Source organism: Anolis sagrei, chromosome Y (assembly GCF_037176765.1).
Source record: "Anolis sagrei isolate rAnoSag1 chromosome Y, rAnoSag1.mat, whole genome shotgun sequence".
Taxonomy (NCBI): domain Eukaryota; kingdom Metazoa; phylum Chordata; class Lepidosauria; order Squamata; family Dactyloidae; genus Anolis; species Anolis sagrei.
The window spans coordinates 46,210,371-46,228,525 of record NC_090035.1 but is presented as its reverse complement, the minus strand read 5'-3'; the positions used below and the strand labels follow the sequence as shown (position 1 = coordinate 46,228,525).

The window sequence follows — 18,155 nt, the reverse complement described above, 5'->3', positions numbered from 1 at the left end:
ACAACCTCAATGCTTGTCCATAATGCCCTGCCTCATGCACAGAGAAAGAAATGTTTCAAGCTACAGACAATGCGGTCAATGTTGCCCGGTTTTGGTCTAAAATTATTTAGTCGCTTGTGTTCCCTCTATTTTATCAGTTTTATACCTATTTATGCAATGCTTTTTTATACAAAATAAATAAATAAATATTTTTTCCAGACTTACCTGACACTTGCTGTGTCAAAGAAGGCTTCTGAGTGTGATCAATATGCCATCCAACTAATATGTCAACTGTGTCCTTGGAAAGCAATACAAAAATTAATCCACCTGTACTTAAGGATGTATTTATATTGATATAATGACAAGAGAGACAAATAATCTTACCCTAAAGTTTGTGCTGAATATGTGAGGATAACATCGGGACATGAGAAGGATGCACTTGACACATTTACACAGCAATTCTGGCGTATCCACACTCTCTAGAATAGACTGCAGGCTTGTCATGACGAGCTTTAGGAGAAGAAAACACACACAACTAAAGACATACCGAGGGGAAAAAGCATTAAAATTCATACTTAACACAGTTAAAAAGGATATGCATTTGGTTATAATTTTACATAACCAACACACAGAGAACTAACAAAGATGTCCAGAAAAGTCTGCTGAAAAACAAAAAACTGCTCTAGGCAGATCTACTTTGATTCTAAACTTATAAGGCACATACTTCCACAATCAGAAGGTTTTCTGAAAGGAGTTAGGTGGATAGAGCTTTTAACCCTGAATCTTTTGAATGACGCGGAGACAATTATTTCAAATATGCAATTTAAATCCCAAGGAAACACATTTCTTCTCAATTAGACATCAGTTTCAGTAGCATCAAATGAATAAGAGATGAGCAGTTATAGAAATGGTGACACTCCCAAACTGATGGCTGATGTCAATTATTAGTCTAGACCTTTTAAACAATAATGTCATCACACTTCAAATTAAGGCAATATACTAGTAATTCATTAATCCTAAAATTGATAAATGCTCCCATCATGATTATGAAAAGATGGTGAACAGGGCATAATTTTTCTTAAAGTCAATCAAAGATTTTTTTTCTTAATCAGCATAGTCAATCTGTCCATTTCTGCTATTTCACAGATTTTCATCAACCATTCTTCTTGCATTGGGATAACTGAAATCTTCCGTCTCTGACCATATACAATTCTTGCGGCAGTTATCATATAGTGTAGCCTTCTTCTATTTTTTCTTTCTAGATGATCATCTAGCATTCTCAACAAATAAAACCCCAACCTCAAGTTTAGCCTTAACAATATCTTCCAAAATCAAATGTATTTGGATTCAATATTTAGTAGATGGCTTCTTTGTCTCAGAAAAAAACCAGGAACATTTCAAAATCTGTTTTCAATGTTACTATTTTGTCTATTTCTAGTACTGGAAAAATCTAGAGATTCAGAAAAAATATATCTCAATTACAGTGGATTGTTACAACATATTCTTGGTAGAATAAAATGCATTTCGGAAAGAAAGCACACATTAATATTTCAAATTCAGTTTTAATCCATTTTTATGTTATATTATTTACTAGCTTGGCGACCCGGCGTTGCCCGGGTTATTAGAGAAAGTGGGTAATGGTGGTTTTGTATGCCAAGTTTGGTCTTTATTGGTCTTTGGATAACGGCTGCATTATTTTCAGGAAGTGAGTGAAGGTACTTGAAGTCCCATCATCCATGGGCCATCCTCCTACAAACAGCAGCAGGATATAGAGTGGGTCATGGGGGCTTTGTGTGCCAAGTTTGGTCTTTATCAGTCATTAGATGAGGGTGGCAGTGGTGCCAATAAGTGAGTGAAGGTAGTGCAAGTCCCATCATCCAAAGTCCATCCCCTTTGAAACTGCAACAGGATGTAGAGTGGATCATGGGGGCTCTGTGTGCCAAGTGTGGTCTTGATTGGTCATTAGAAGAGGGTTGCAGCAATCTTCGGAAGGGAGTGGAGGTACTTGAAGTCCCATCATCCATGGTCTGTCCTCCTCCAAACTGCACCAGGATGTAGAGTGGGTCATTGGAGCTCCATGTACCAAGTGTAGTCTTGATTAGTCATTGGCGAGGGTATCAGTGGTCTCAGGAAGTGAGCAAAGGTAGTGCAGGTCCCATAATCCATCTCCAATTTTATCCAAACAACACCAGGACGTAACGTGGGTCATGAGAGGTCTATGTGCCAAGTTTGATCTTGATCCGTCATTGGATGAGGTTTGCAGAGGTCTCATAATGTGAGTGAAGGAACTGGAAGTTCCATCATCCATGGTCCACCCTTCTCCAAAACTGCAGCAGGATGTAGAGTGGGTCATGGGGGCTCTGTGTGCCAACTTTGGTCTTGATTGGTCATTAGATGAGTTTTGCAGCAGTCTTGGGTAGTGGAGGTACTTGAAGTCCCACCACCCATAGTCTGTCGTCCTCAAAACTGCACCAGGATGTAGAGTGGGTCATTGAAGCTCCATGTGCCAAGTTTAGTCTTGATGAGTCATTGGCGAGGGTCCCAGCTGTCTCAGGAAGTGAGTGAAGTGACTGCAAGTCCCATCATCCATTGACAAATTCTTCCAAACCGCACCAGGATGTAGAGTGGGTCATGCTGGGTCTCTGTGTAAATTGTGGTCTTGATCCATCATTGTTGGCAGTTGTAATGGTCTTAGGAAGGGAGTGCAGGTATTGCAAGTCCCATCGTCCATGGTGCATCTTCCTCCAAACTGCACCAGGATGTAGAGTGCATCATGGAGACTCAGTGTGCCAAGTTTGGTCTTTATCGGTAATTGGATGAGGGTTGCAGTAGTCTCAGGAATTGAGCAAAGGTACTGCAAGTCCCATAATCCATGGTCCATCCCCGGCCAAACCACACCAGGACATAAGGTGGGTCATGAGAGGTCTATGTGCCAAGTTTGGTCCTGATCAGTCATTGGATGAGGTTAACAGCGGTCTCAGAATGTGAGTGATGGTACTGCAAGTCCCATCATCCATGGTTGCAGTAGGATGTCGAGTCGGTCTTTCAGGCTCTGTGTGCCAAGTGTGGTCTGTATTGGTAATTTTCTGACTCAGCCCCTAGCAGGATATAGAGTGGTCATGGGGGCTCTGTGTACTAAGTTTGGTCTTTATCAGTCATTAGATGAGGGTGGCCGTGGTTTCAGTAAGTGAATGAAGGTAGTGCAAGTCCTATCATCCAAAGTCCATTCCCTTTGAAACTGCATCAGGATGTAGAGTGGATCATGGGGGCTCTGTGTGCCAAGTTTGGTCTTGATCGGACATTAAATGAGGGCTGCAGCAGTCTTGGGAAGGGAGTGGAGGTACTTGAAGTCCTCCGAACTGCTCCAGGATGTAGTGTGGGTCATAGAAGCTCCATGTGCCAAGTTTAGTCTTGATGAGTCATTGGCGAGGGTCTCAGGAACTGAGTGAAGTGACTGCAAGTCCCATCATCCATTGTCAAATTCTTCCAAACCGCACCAGGATGTAGTGTGTGTCATGCGGGCTCTCTGTGCAAATTGTGATCCTGATCCATCAGGAAGGGAGTGCAGGTATTGCAAGTCCCATCGTCCATGGTGCATCCTCCCCCAAACCGCACCAGGATGTAGAGTGCATCATGGAGACTCAGTGTGCCAAGTTTGGTCTTTATCGGTAATTGGATTTGAGCAAAGGTACCGCAAGTCCCATCATCCATGGTTCATCCCTGGCCAAAACACACCAGGACGTAAAGTGGGTCATGAGAGGTCTATGTGCCAAGTTTGGTCCTGATCAATAATTGGATGAGGTTAACAGCAGTCTCAGAATGTGAGTGATGGGACTGTAAGTCCCATCATCCATGGTTCATCCTCCTCCAAACTGCAGTAGGATGTAGAGTGAGTCTTGTGGGCTCTGTGTGCCAAGTTTGGTCTGCATTGGTAACTTTCTGACCCAGCCCCCCCTGGCCTTTTCCTTTCCTCTCTTTGTCATCTCGGAACCTTGGAATTGAGGTTGGCCAATCAGAGACCAAATGTAAATTTCCTTCTGTCATGTCCCCGTTTCTGTCATGAACCCTTTTCTCCACCAGGGGCTCCTGTTGAAGCAGGCCAATCAAGGAGCATATGCAAATAGCACCACAGCGGCAGCCATTCAGAATCTTGGAATTGAGGCTGGCCAATCAGAGACTAAATGCAGATTTCCTTCTGTCATGTCCCCATTCCTGTCATAAACCCTTTTCTCCACCAGGGGCTCCTGTTGAAGCAGGCCAATCAGGGACCATATGCAAATAGCACCACAGCAGCAGCCAATCAGAATCTTGGAACTTTCAGGCTGGCCAATCAGAAAGCCGGCACATACACCGCCACACATCCGCCGCATACAAGTTTTGACTTTTATTATATACTAGCTTGGGGACCCGGCGCTGCCCAGGTTATTTGAGAAAGGAATTGTGTATCAAGGTTGGTCTTTATCAGTTATTTATATGACTCGCAGTTGTCTCAGAAGTAAGTGAAGTTACTGTGAGTCCCATTATCTGTGGTCCATCCCCCTCCAAACTGCTCCAGGATGGAGAGTTGGTCATGGGGGTTTTGTGTGCCAAGTTTGGACTTGATCGGTCATTAGATGAGTGTTGCAGAGGTCTTGGGAAGTGAGTGGAGGTACTTGAAGTCCCATCATCCATAGTCTGTACTCCCCAAACCTCACCAGAATGTTGAGTTGGCCATGGGGGCTCTATGTTCCAAGTTTGGACTTTATTGGTTTTTGAATGAGTGTTGCTATGGTTTCAGGAAGTGAGTGAAGGTACTGCAAGTCCCATCATCCATCGTCCATCCTTCAAACAGCACCGGGATATAGGGTGGGTCATGGGGGTTGTGTGTGCCAAGTTTGGTCTTGATCGGTCATTAGATGAGGGTTTCAGCAATCTTGGGAAGGGAGTGGAGGTACTTGAAGTCCCATCATCCATGGTCTGTCCTCCAAACTGCACCAGGGTGTAGAGTGGGTCATTGGGGCTCCGTGTGCCAATTTTGGTCTTGATTAGTCATTGGTGAGGGTCTCAGTGGTCTCAGAAAGTGAGTGAGGTTACTGCAAGTCCCATCATCCATCTCCATTTTTTTCCAAATGACACCAGGACGTAAAGTGGGTCATGAGAGGTCTATGTGCCAAGTTTGGTCTTCATCAGTCATTGCATGAGCTTTGCAGAGGTCTCATAATGTGAGTGAAGTTACTGGAAGTCACATCATCCATTGTCCGTCCTCCTCCAAAACTGCACCAAGATGTTGAGTGGGTCATATGGGCTCTGTGTGCCAAGTTTGGTCTTGATCAGTCAGTGGTCCCAGGAAGTGAGTGAAGTGACTGCAAGTCCCATCATCCATTGACAAATTTTTATTAACCGCACCAGGATGTAGAGTGGGTCATGCGGACTCTGTGTAAATTGTGGTCCTGATCCATCATTGTTGGCAGTTGTAATAGTCTTAAGAAGGGAGTGCAGGTATTGCAAGTCCAATCGTCCATGGTGCATCCTCCTCCAAACTGCACCAGGATGTAGAGTGCATCATGGAGACTCAGTGTGCCAAGTTTGGTCCTTATCGGTAATTGGATGAGGGTTGCAGTGGTCTCAGGAATTGAGCAAAGGTACTGCAAGTCCCATAATCCATGGTCCATCCCCGGCCAAACCACACCAGGACATAAGGTGGGTCATGAGAGGTCTATGTGCCAAGTTTGGTCCTGATCAGTCATTGAATGAGGTTAACAGCCTGTTAAGGGCTGAAAAATGCGGTATAGAAATAAAGCAAATAAATAAATAAATAAATAAATAACAGTGGTCTCAGAATGTGAGTGATGGTACTGCAAGTCCCATCATCCATGGTTGCAGTAGGATGTCGAGTCGGTCTTGCAGGCTCTGTGTGCCAAGTGTGGTCTGTATTGGTAATTTTCTAACCCAGCCTCCTCTGGCCTTTTCCTTTCCTCTCTTTGTCATCTTGGAATCTTGAGGCTGGCCAATCAGAGACCATATGCAAATTTCCTTCTCATGTCCCCGTTTCTGTCATGAACTCTTTTCTCCACCAGGGGCTCCTATTGAAGCTGGCCAATCAGAGACCATATGCAAATAGCACCGCTGCCCAGCCAATCGGAATCTTGGAATTTCAGGCTGGCCAATCAGAGACCGCAGTGGTAGCCAATCAGAAAGCTAGCACATACACCGCCACACTTTGGTCCTCCTCCACATACAAACTTTCACCTTTATTATATATATAGATATAGACTAGCTTGGGGACCCGGCGTTGCCCGGGTTATTAGAGAAAGTGGGTAATGACGATTCTGTATGCCAAGTTTGGTCTTTATTGGTCTTTGGATAATGGCTGCATTATTTTCAGGAAGTGAGTGAAGGTACTTGAAGTCCCATCATCCATGGGCCATCCTCCTACAAACAGCAGCAGGATATAGAGTGGGTCATGGGGGCTCTGTGTGCCAAGTTTGGTCTTTATCAGTCATTAGATGAGGGTGGCAGTGGTGTCCGTAAGGGAGTGAAGGTGCTGCAAGTCCCATCATCCAAAGTCCATCCCCTTTCAAACTGCAGCAGGATGTAGAGTGGATCATGGGGGATCTGTATGCCAAGTGTGGTCTTGATTGGTCATTAAAAGAGGGTTGCAGCCATCTTTGGAAGGGAGTGGAGGTACTTGAAGTCCTATCATCCATGGTCTGTCCTCCTCCAAACAACACCAGGACGTAAAGTGGGTCATGAGAGGTCTATGTGCCATGTTTGGTCTTGATCCGTCATTGGATGAGATTTGCAGAGGTCTCAGAATGTGAGTGAAGGTACTGGAAGTTCCATCATCCATGGTCCACCCTTCTCCAAAACTGCAGCAGGATGTAGAGTGGGTCATGGGGGCTCTGTATGCCAACGTTAGTCTTGCTTGGTCATTAGATGAGTTTTGCAGCAGTCTTGGGTCAGTGGAGGTACTTGAAGTCCCATCACTCATGGTCTGTCGTCCTCCGAATTGCTCCAGGATGTAGTGTGGGTCATAGAAGCTCCATGTGCCAAGTTTAGTCTTGATGAGTCATTGGCGAGGGTCTCAGGAAGTGAGTGAAGTGACTGCAAGTCCCATCATCCATTGTCAAATTCTTCCAAACTGCACCAGGATGTAGAGTGAGTTATGCAGGCTCTCTGTGGAAATTGTGGTCCTGATCCATCATCGTTGCCAGTTGTAATGGTCTTAGGAAGGGAGTGCAGGTATTGCAAGTCCCATCGTCCATGGTGCATCCTCCTTCAAACTGCACCTGGATGTAGAATGTGTCATGGAGACTCAGTGTGCCAAGTTTGGTATTTATTGGTAATTGGATGAGAGTTGCAGTGGTCTGAGGAATTGAGCAATGGTACTGCAAGTCCCATAATCCACGGTCCATCCCCGGCCAAACCACACCAGGACGTAAAGTGTGTCATGAGAGGTCTATGTGCGAAGTTTGGTCCTGATCAGTCATTGGATAAGGTTAACAGCGGTCTCAGAATGTGAGTGGTGTTACTGCAAGTCCCATCATCCATGGTTCATCGTCCTCCAAACTGCAGTAGGATGCAGAGTGGGTGATGGGGGCTCTGTGTGCCTATTTCGGTCTGTACTGGTAGTGTTCTGACCCAGGCCCCGGCCTTTCCTTTCCTCTCTTTCTCATCTCGGAATCTTGCATTTGAGGCTGGCCAATCAGAGACCATATGCAAATTTCCTTCTGTCATGCCCCGTTTCTGCCATGAACCCTCTTCTCCACCAGTGGCACCTATTGAAGCTGGCCAATCAGAGACCATATGCAAATAGCACCACAGCGGCAGCCAATCAGAACGCTGCCACATACACCTCCCGCCGCACTTCCTCTGTCTGATACAAACAAACACTCTTCTTTATTATATACTAGCTTGGGGACCAGGCGCTGCCCGGGTTATTAGAGAAAGTGGGTAATGGTGGTTCTCTATGCCAAGTTTGGTCTTTATTGGTCATTGGATGATGGTTGCATTGTTTTCAGGAAGTGAGTGAAGGTACTTGAAGTCCCATCATCCATGGTCTGTCCTCCTCCAAACTGCACCAAGATGTAGAGTGGGTCATGGAGACTCTGTGTGCCAAGTTTGGTCTTGATCAGTGATTGGCGAGGGTCTCAGTGTTCCCAGGAAGTGAGTGCAGTGACTGCAAGTCCCATCATGCATTGACAAATTATTCCAAACTGCACCAGGATGTAGAATGGGTCATGCAGGCTCTCTGTGTAAATTGTGGTCCTGATCCATCATTGTTGGCAGTTGTAATGGTCGTAGGAAGGGAGTGCAGGTATTGCAAGCCCCATCGTCCATGGTGCCTCCTCCTCCAAACTGCACTAGGATGTAGAGTGCATCATGGAGACTCAGTGTGCCAAGTTTGATCTTTATTGGTAATTGGATGAGGGTTGCAGTGCTCTCAAGAATTGAGCAAAGGTACCGCAAGTCCCATAATCCATGGTCCATCCCCAGCCAAACCACACCAGGACGTAAAGTGGGTCATGAGAGGTCTATGTGCCAAGTTTGGTCCTGATCAGTCATTGGATGAGGTTAATAGCGGTTTCAGAATGTGAGTGATGGTACTGCAAGTCCCATCATTCATGGTTCATCCTCCTCCAAACTGCAGTAGGATGTCGAGTGGGTCTTGTGTGCTCTGTTTGCAAAGTGTGGTCTGTATTGGTAATTTTCTGACAGAGCCCCTGGCCTTTCCTTTCCTCTCTTTGTCATCTCGGAATCTTGGAATTGAGGCTGGCCAATCAGAGACCATATGCAAATTTCGTTCTGTCATGTCCCTGTTTCTGTCATGAACCCTTTTCTCCACCAGGGGCTCCTGTTGAAGCAGGCCAATCAGGGATCATATGCAAATAGCACCACAGCAGCAGCCAGTCAGAATCTTGGAACTTTCAGGCTGGCCAATCAGAAAGACGGCACATACACCGCGACACATCCGCCGCATACAAGTTTTGACTTTTATTATATATATAGACCAGCTTGGGGACCCAGCGTTGCCCGGATTATTAGAGAAAGTGGGTAATGGTGGTTCTGTATGCCAAGTTTGGTCTTTATTGGTCTTTGGATAATGTCTGCATTATTTTCAGGAAGTGAGTGAAGGTACTTGAAGTCCCATCATCCATGGGCCATCCTCCTACAAACAGCAGCAGGATATAGAGTGGGTCATGGGGGCTCTGTGTGCCAAGTTTGGTCTTTATCAGTCATTAGATGAGGGTGGCAGTGGTGTCAGTAAGTGAGTGAAGGTATTGCAAGTCCCATCATCCAAAGTCCATCCCCTTTCAAACTGCAGCAGGATGTAGAGTGGATCATGGGGGCTCTGTGTGCCAAGTGTGGTCTTGATTGGTCATTAGAAGAGGGTTGCAGCAATCTTTGGAAGGGAGTGGAGGTACTTGAAGTCCCATCATCCATGGTCTGTCCTCCTCCAAACTGCACCAGGATGTAGAGTGGGTCATTGCAGCTCCATGTGCCAAGTTTAGTCTTGATTAGTCATTGGCGAGGGTATCAGTGGTCTCAGGAAGTGAGCAAAGGTACTGCAGGTCCCATAATCCATCTCCAAATTTTTCCAAACAACACCAGGACGTAACGTGGGTCATGAGAGGTCTATGTGCCAAGTTTGGTCTTGATCCGTCATTGGATGAGGTTTGCAGAGGTCTCAGAATGTGAGTGAAGGTACTGGAAGTTCCATCATCCATGGTCCACCCTTCCCCAAAACGGCAGCGGGATGTAGAGTGGATCATGGGGTCTCTGTGTGCCAACTTTGGTCTTGATTGGTCACTAGATGAGTTTTGCAGCAGTCTTGGGTAGTGGAGGTACTTGAAGTCCCATCATTCATGGTCTGTCGTCCTCCAAACTGCTCCAGGATGTAGAGTGGGTCATTGAAGCTCCATGTGCCAAGTTTAGTCTTGATGAGTCATTGGCGAGGGTCTCGGTGGTCTCAGGAAGTGAGTGAAGTGACTGCAAGTCCCATCATCCATTGTCAAATTCTTCCAAACCGCACCAGGATGTAGTGAGTTATGCAGGCTCTCTATGTAAATTGTGGTCCTGATCCATCATCGTTGGCAGTTGTAATGGTCTTAGGGAGTCCAGGTATTGCAAGTCCCATCGTCCATGGTGCATCCTCCTTCAAACTGCACCTGGATGTAGAGTGCGTCATGGAGACTCAGTGTGCCAAGTTTGGTATTTATTGGTAATTGGATGAGGGTTGCAGTGGTCTGAAGAACTGAGCAATGGTACTGCAAGTCCCATAATCCACGGTCCATCCCCGGCCAAACCACACCAGGACGTACAGTGGGTCATGAGAGGTCTATGTGCGAAGTTTGGTCCTGATCAGTCATCGGATAAGGTTTACAGCGGTCTCAGAATGTGAGTGGTGGTACTGCAAGTCCCATCATCCATGCCTCATAGTCCCCCAAACTGCAGTAGGATGTAGAGTGGGTCATGGGGGCTCTGTGTGCCTATTTCGGTCTGTATTGGGAGTGTTCTGACCCAGCCCCCTTTGGCCTTTCCTTTCCTCTCTTTCTCATCTCGGAATCTTGGATTTGAGGCTGGCCAATCAGAGACCATATGCAAATTTCCTTCTGTCATGCCCCGTTTCTGCCATGAACCCTCTTCTCCACCAGGGGCTCCTATTGAAGCTGGCTAATCAGAGACCATATGCAAATAGCACCACAGCGGCAGCCAATCAGAACGCTGCCACATACACTTCCGCCCTCCACAATTCCTCTGTCCTATACAAACAAACACTCTTCTTTATTATATACTAGCTTGGGGACCCGGCGTTGCCCAGGTTATTAGAGAAAGTGGGTAATGGTGGTTCTGTATGCCAAGTTTGGTGTTTATTGGTCTTTGGATAACGTCTGCATTATTTTCAGGAAGTGAGTGAAGGTACTTGAAGTCCCATCATCCATGGCCCATCCTCCTCCAAACAGCAGCAGGATATAGAGTGGGTCATGGGGGCTCTGTGTGCCAAGTTTGGCCTTTATCAGTCATTAGATGAGGGTGGCAGTGGTGTCAGTAAGTGAGTGAAGGCCATTAGATGAGTTTTGCAGCAGTCTTGGGTAGTATAGGTACTTGAAGTCCCATCATCCATGGTCTGTCGTCCTCCAAACTGCTCCAGGATGTAAAGTGGTTCATTGAAGCTCCATGTGCCAAGTCCCATCATCCATGGTTCATCGTCCTCCAAACTGCAGTAGGATGCAGAGTGGGTCATGGGGGCTCTGTGTGCCTATTTCGGTCTGTATTGGTAGTGTTCTGACCCAGCCCCCGGCCTTTCCTTTCCTCTCTTTCTCATCTCGGAATGTTGGATTTGAGGCTGGCCAATCAGAGACCATATGCAAATTTCCTTCTGCCATGCCCCGTTTCTGCCATGAACCCTCTTCTCCATCAGGGGCTCCTATTGAAGCTGGCCAATCAGAGACAATATGCAAATAGCACCACAGCGGCAGCCAATCAGAAAGCAGCCACATACACCTTCCGCCCTCCACACCTCTGTCCTTCCCATACAAACACTCTTCTTTATTATATACTAGCTTGGGGACCCGGCGTTGCCCGGGTTATTAGAGAAAGTGGGTAATGGTTGTTCTGTTTGCCAAGTTTGGTCTTGATTGGTCTTTGGATAACGGCTGCATTATTTTCAGGAAGTGAGTGAAGGTACTTGAAGTCCCATCATCTATGGTCCATCCTCCTACAAACAGCAGCAGGATATAGAGTGGGTCATGGGGGCTCTGTGTGCCAAGTTTGGTCTTTATCAGTCATTAGATGAGGGTTGCAACAATCTTCGGAAGGGAGTGGAGGTACTTGAAGTCCCATCATCCATGGTCTATCCTCCTCCAATCTGCACCAGGATGTAGAGTGGGTCATTGGAGCTCCATGTGCCAAGTGTAGTCTTGATTAGTCATTGGCGAGGGTCTCAGTGGTCTCAGGAAGTGAGCAAAGGTACTGCAAGTCCCATCATCCATCTCCAAAGTTTTCCAAACAACACCAGGACGTAAAATGGGTCATGAGAGGTCTATGTGCCAAGTTTGGTCTTGATCCGTCATTGGATGAGGTTTGCAGAGGTCTCAGAATGTGAGTGAAGGTACTGGAAGTTCCATCATCCATGGTCCACCCTTCCCCAAAACTGCAGCAGGATGTAGAGTGGGTCATGGGGGCTCTGTGTGCCAACTTTGGTCTTGATTGGTCATTAGATGAGTTTTGCAGCAGTCTTGGGTAGTGGAGGTACTTGAAGTGCCATCATCCATGGTATGTCGTCCTCCAAACTGCTCCAGGATGTAGAGTGGGTCATTGAAGCTCCATGTGCCAAGTTTAGTCTTGATGAGTCATTGGCGAAGGACTTAGTGGTCTCAGGAAGTGAGTGAAGTGACTGCAAGTCCCATCATCCATTGTCAAATTCTTCCAAACCACACCAGGATGTAGAGTGAGTTATGCAGGCTCTCTGTAAATTGTGGTCCTGATCCATCATCGTTGGCAGTTGTAATGGTCTTAGGAAGGGAGTGCAGGTATTGCAAGTCCCATCGTCCATGGTGCATCCTCCTTCAAACTGCACCTGGATGTAGAGTGTGTCATGGAGACTCAGTGTGCCAAGTTTGGTATTTATTGGTAATTGGATGAGGGTTGCAGTGGTATGAAGAATTGAGCAATGGTACTGCAAGTCCCATAATCCATGGTCCATCCCCGGCCAAACCACACCAGGACGTAAAGTGGGTCATGAGAGGTCTCTGTGCGAAGTTTGGTCCTGATCAGTCACTGGATAAGGTTAACAGCGGTCTCAGAATGTGAGTGGTGGTACTGCAAGTCCCATCATCCATGGTTCATAGTCCTCCAAACTGCAGTAGGATGTCGAGTGGGTGATGGGGGCTCTGTGTGCCTATTTCGGTCTGTATTGGGAGTGTTCTGACCCAGGCCCCGGCCTTTCCTTTCCTCTCTTTGTCATCTCGCAATGTTGGATTTGAGGCTGCCAATCAGAACGCTGCCACATACACTTCCGCCCTCCACAATTCCTCTGTCCTATACAAACAAACACTCTTCTTTATTATATACTAGCTTGGGGACCCGGCGTTGCCCGGGTTATTTGAGAAAGGAATTGTATATCAAGGTTGGTCTTGATCAGTTATTTATATGTCTCGCAGTGGTCTCAGGAAGTTAGTGAAGGTACTGTGAGTCCCATATTCTGTGGTCCATCGTCCTCCAAACTGCACCAGGATGGAGAGAGGGTCATGGGGGCTCTGTGTGCTAAGTTTGGTCTTCATCAGTCATTGGATGAGGGTCACAGCAGTCTCAGAAAGTGAGTTATGGTACTGCAAGTCCCATCATCCATAGTCTCCCTCAAACATCACCAGAATGTTGAGTTGGCCATGGGGGCTCTCAGTGCCAAGTTTGGTCTTTATTGGTATTTGGATGAATGTCACGGTGGTTTCAGGAAATGAGTGAAGGTACTGCAAGTCCCATCAGGCTGGCCAATCAGAATGCTGGCAGAATGCTGGCACATACACTGCCGCAACGCCACACTTTTGTCCTCCACATACTTGGATGAGGGTTGCAGTGGTCTCAAGAATTGAGCAAAGGTACTGCAAGTCCCATAATCCATGGTCCATCCCCCGCCAAACCACACCAGGACGTAAAGTGGGTCATGAGAGGTCTATGTGCCAAGTTTGGTCCTGATCAGTCATTGGATGAGGTTAACAGCGGTCTCATAATGTGAGTGATGGTACTACAAGTCCCATCATCCATGGTTCATCCTCCTCCAAACTGCAGTAGGATGTCGAGTGGGTCATGGGGGCTCTGTGTGCCAAGTGTGGTCTGTATTGGTAATTGTCTGACCCAGCCCCCGGCCTTTTCCTTTCCTCTCTTTGTCATCTCGGAATCTTGGAATTGAGGCTGGCCAATCAGAGAACATATGCAAATTTCCTTCTCATGTCCCCGTTTCTGCCATGAACTCGTTTCTCCACCAGGGGCTCCTATTGAAGCTGGCCAATCAGAGACCATATGGAAATAGCACCACTGGGGCAGCCAATCAAAATGTTGGAACTTTCAGGCTGGCCAATCAAAACGCTGGCACATACTCCTCCCGTCGCACCGCCACACTTTTGTCCGCCGCATACAAACTTTCACCTTTATTATATACATAGACTAGCTTGGGGACCCGGCGTTGCCCGGGTTATTAGAGAAACTGGGTAATGGTAGTTCTGTATGTCAGGTTTGGTCTTGATTGGTCTTTGGATAACGACTGCATTATTTTCAGGAAGTGAGTGAAGGTACTTGAAGTCCCATCATCCATGGTCCATCCTCCTCCAAACAGCAGCAGGATATAGAGTGGGTCATGGGGGCTCTGTGTGCCACGTTTGGTCTTTATCAGTCATTAGATGAGGGTGGCAGTGGTGTCAGTAAGTGAGTGAAGGTATTGCAAGTCCCATCATCCAAAGTCCATCCCCTTTCAAACTGCAGCAGGATGTAAAGTGGATCATGGGGGCTCTGTGTGCCAAGTGTGTTCTTGATTGGTCTTTAGAAGAGGGTTGCAACAATCTTCGGAAGGGAGTGGAGGTACTTGAAGTCCCATCATCCATGGTCTATCCTCCTCCAAACTGCACCAGGATGTAGAGTGGGTCATTGGAGCTCCATGTGCCAAGTGTAATCTTGATTAGTCATTGGCGAGGGTCTCAGTGGTCTCAGGAAGTGAGCAAAGGTACTGCAAGTCCCATCATCCATCTCCAAAGTTTTCCACACAACACCAGGACGTAAAGTGGGTCATGAGAGGTCTATGTGCCAAGTTTGGTCTTGATCCGTCATTGGATGAGGTTTGCAGAGGTCTCAGAATGTGAGTGAAGGCACTGGAAGTTCCATCATCCATGGTCCACCCTTCTCCAAAACTGCAGCAGGATGTAGAGTGGGTCATGGGGGCTCTGTGTGCCAACGTTGGCCTTGATTGGTCATTAGATGAGTTTTGCAGCAGTCTTGGGTAGTGGAGGTACTTGAAGTGCCATCATCCATGGTATGTCGTCCTCCAAACTGCTCCAGGATGTAGAGTGGGTCATTGAAGCTCCATGTGCCAAGTTTAGTCTTGATGAGTCATTGGCGAAGGTCTCAGTGGTCTCAGGAAGTGAGTGAAGTGACTGCAAGTCCCATCATCCATTGTCAAATTCTTCCAAACTACACCAGGATGTAGAGTGAGTTATGCAGGCTCTCTGTAAATTGTGGTCCTGATCCATCATCGTTGGCAGTTGTAATGGTCTTAGGAAGGGAGTGCAGGTATTGCAAGTCCCATCGTCCATGGTGCATCCTCCTTCAAACTGCACCTGGATGTAGAGTGTGTCATGGAGACTCAGTGTGCCAAGTTTGGTATTTATTGGTAATTGGATGAGGGTTGCAGTGGTATGAAGAATTGAGCAATGGTACTGCAAGTCCCATAATCCATGGTCCATCCCCGGCCAAACCACACCAGGACGTAAAGTGGGTCATGAGAGGTCTCTGTGCGAAGTTTGGTCCTGATCAGTCACTGGATAAGGTTAACAGCGGTCTCAGAATGTGAGTGGTGGTACTGCAAGTCCCATCATCCATGGTTCATAGTCCTCCAAACTGCAGTAGGATGTCGAGTGGGTGATGGGGGCTCTGTGTGGCTATTTCGGTCTGTATTGGGAGTGTTCTGACCCAGGCCCCGGCCTTTCCTTTCCTCTCTTTGTCATCTCGCAATGTTGGATTTGAGGCTGGCCAATCAGAGACCATATGCAAATTTCCTTCTGTCATGCCCCGTTTCTGCCATGAACCCTCTTCTCCACCAGGGGCTCCTATTGAAGCTGGCCAATCAGAGACCATATGCAAATAGCACCACAGCGGCAGCCAATCAGAACGCTGCCACATACACCGTCCGCCCTTCCTCTGTCCTATACAAACAAACACTCTTCTTTATTATATATATAGATATAGATATAGATAGATAGATAGATAGACTAGCTTGGGGACCCAGCGCTGCCCGTGTTATTTGAGAAAGGAATTGTGTATCAAGGTTGGTCTTTATTAGTTATTTATAAGACTTGCAGTTGTCTCAGGAAGTTAGTGAAGTTACTGTGAGTCCCATTATCTGTGGTCCATCCCCCTCCAAACTGCTCCAGGATGGAGAGTTGGTCATGGGGGTTTTGTGTGCCAAGTTTGGATTTGATCGGTCATTAGATGAGTGTTGCAGAGGTCCATGGTGCATCCTCCTCCAAGCCACACCAGGATGTAGAGTGGGTCATGGAGACTCAGTGTGCCAAGTTTGGTCTTTATCGGTAATTGGATGAGGGTTGCAGTGGTCTCAAGAATTGAGCAAAGGTACTGCAAGTCCCATAATCCATGGTCCATCCCCCGCCAAACCACACCAGGACGTAAAGTGGGTCATGAGAGGTCTATGTGCCAAGTTTGGTCCTGATCAGTCATTGGATGAGGTTAACAGCGGTCTCAGAATGTGAGTGATGGTACTGCAAGTCCCATCATCCATGGTTCATCCTCCTCCAAACTGCAGTAGGATGTCGAGTGGGTCATGGGGGCTCTGTGTGCCTAGTCTGGTCTGTATTGGTAATTGTCTGAACCAGCCCCCTCTGGCCTTTTCCTTTCCTCTCTTTGCCATCTTGGAATCTTGGAATTGAGGCTGGCCAATCAGAGACCATATGCAAATTTCCTTCTCATGTCCTCGTTTCTGCCATGAACTCTTTTCTCCACCAGGGGCTCCTATTGAAGCTGGCCAATCAGAGACCATATGCAAATAGCACCACTGCGGCAGCCAATCAGAATGTTGGAACTTTCAGGCTGGCCAATCAAAACGCTGGCACATACTCCTCCCGTCGCACCGCCACACTTTTGCCCTCCACATACAAACTTTCACCTTTATTATATGTATAGATACAGATATAGATATAGATTTACACTACAGCATGTTCATTAAAATCATCTGGCATATGAAAAGCTAAATTCTGTTCAATTTGTGTTCTTACTTGCATTACAGATGAAAAGGCTTTCTTCTCTCCTACAGTCTCCAATGCTTTGTAAGTTGCACATAAATAAAGAAGCTTGACTTCATCTTTAGTGGATGAACTAAATTTGTTAAAAATCCATTTAAAGATCTTCTCCGCTTCATAGCTCAAAGAAGCACAAAGAAGGCCAAGACAGCAAGCTCCCTCCTGTCTCAGTTCCTGAAGCAATTTGCTACTGCAATGATGGGAGGGAAAAATGTTAACAAATTTCAGTTACTGGCAATAAATAAATAAATAAACAAACAAACGGCTATGATCTGGCTATCCCTCTCCAATGACATTATTTTGAGAAAAATGCAGAAATACATAATGTGCACTGGGTTCCTTCCAGTTGCTCACACTACCAAAGCTGCAACAGCCCTCTAAAACATGCTTCAATGAACCCACAGCAGGAAAACTGCAATGTAGGTGAACTGAAGGTATGAAGAAATGAAAGAAGATTCCTCTCTCCACATGTACTTCTGTTTACCTTGAAAATAGTTCTCAACTCTCAAGGAACTCCTGCATTAAAAATTATAACAGGTTGAATATCCCTTACCAAAAATAGTTGCAACTAGAAGTCTTATGGATTTCAGATTTTTCTGGATTTTAGAATATTTCCATTTGCATAATGAGATATTTTGGAGATGGGACCCAAGTCTAAACTTGAAATTATGTTTCATGAATACAGTATCCACAACAACCTGAAGGTAATTTTGCACACAATATTTTTTAATAATTTTGTGCATGAAAGAAACTTGGTTAAGTGATGATGTCAGTCACCATTGTGGTGATTTTGAAGCCTTTCAGATTTCTGGATAAGAGCTATTCAATCTGCATTATCTACCCCTCAAAAATATTGTATTCTTTTAATTAAATCTAAAGCATGCAGCCTCCCAGAGAAAACCTGATATTCCAGAAATTCCTGGCTGAGAAACTCTGGATTAACTACATTTTGCTTTTCCTGTTGCACAATAGATGTTAGCTGGTCCACTGCCTTCCTCTCCCAGGCTGAAGATGCAATCTAGCCACTTTGTGACCTCTGAAAACACCTGTCATTCCAACTTACCTTTCATTAAGCACATCATGTATAGCAGTCAGGATATTATCCAGTTGCTTAACCAGTACCTGAAATAGTCAACATATACACTTTTAGAAAAGTTCTGTTACAGTTTAAGTTCA

At 46.2% G+C, this 18,155-nt stretch overlaps 1 protein-coding gene across 5 annotated transcripts in view; it reads right to left on the bottom strand.

The window, feature by feature from the left end:
- Positions 1-18,155, bottom strand: part of LOC137095101 (serine/threonine-protein kinase SMG1-like) — a 181,801-nt gene that overhangs the window by 149,464 nt on the left and 14,182 nt on the right. For all 5 annotated transcript variants that reach the window (XR_010908790.1, XM_067461347.1, XM_067461346.1 and 2 more), the window contains 4 exons: positions 18,043-18,101; positions 16,956-17,169; positions 364-489; positions 205-277 (listed from right to left, as the gene is read on the bottom strand). Coding sequence is in view for 4 of the 5 variants with exons in the window: in XM_067461347.1 (XP_067317448.1) it covers positions 205-277; positions 364-489; positions 16,956-17,169; positions 18,043-18,101 (472 nt within the window). In the remaining variant the exon portion in view is untranslated. The remainder of the gene's footprint in view (positions 1-204; positions 278-363; positions 490-16,955; positions 17,170-18,042; positions 18,102-18,155) is intronic.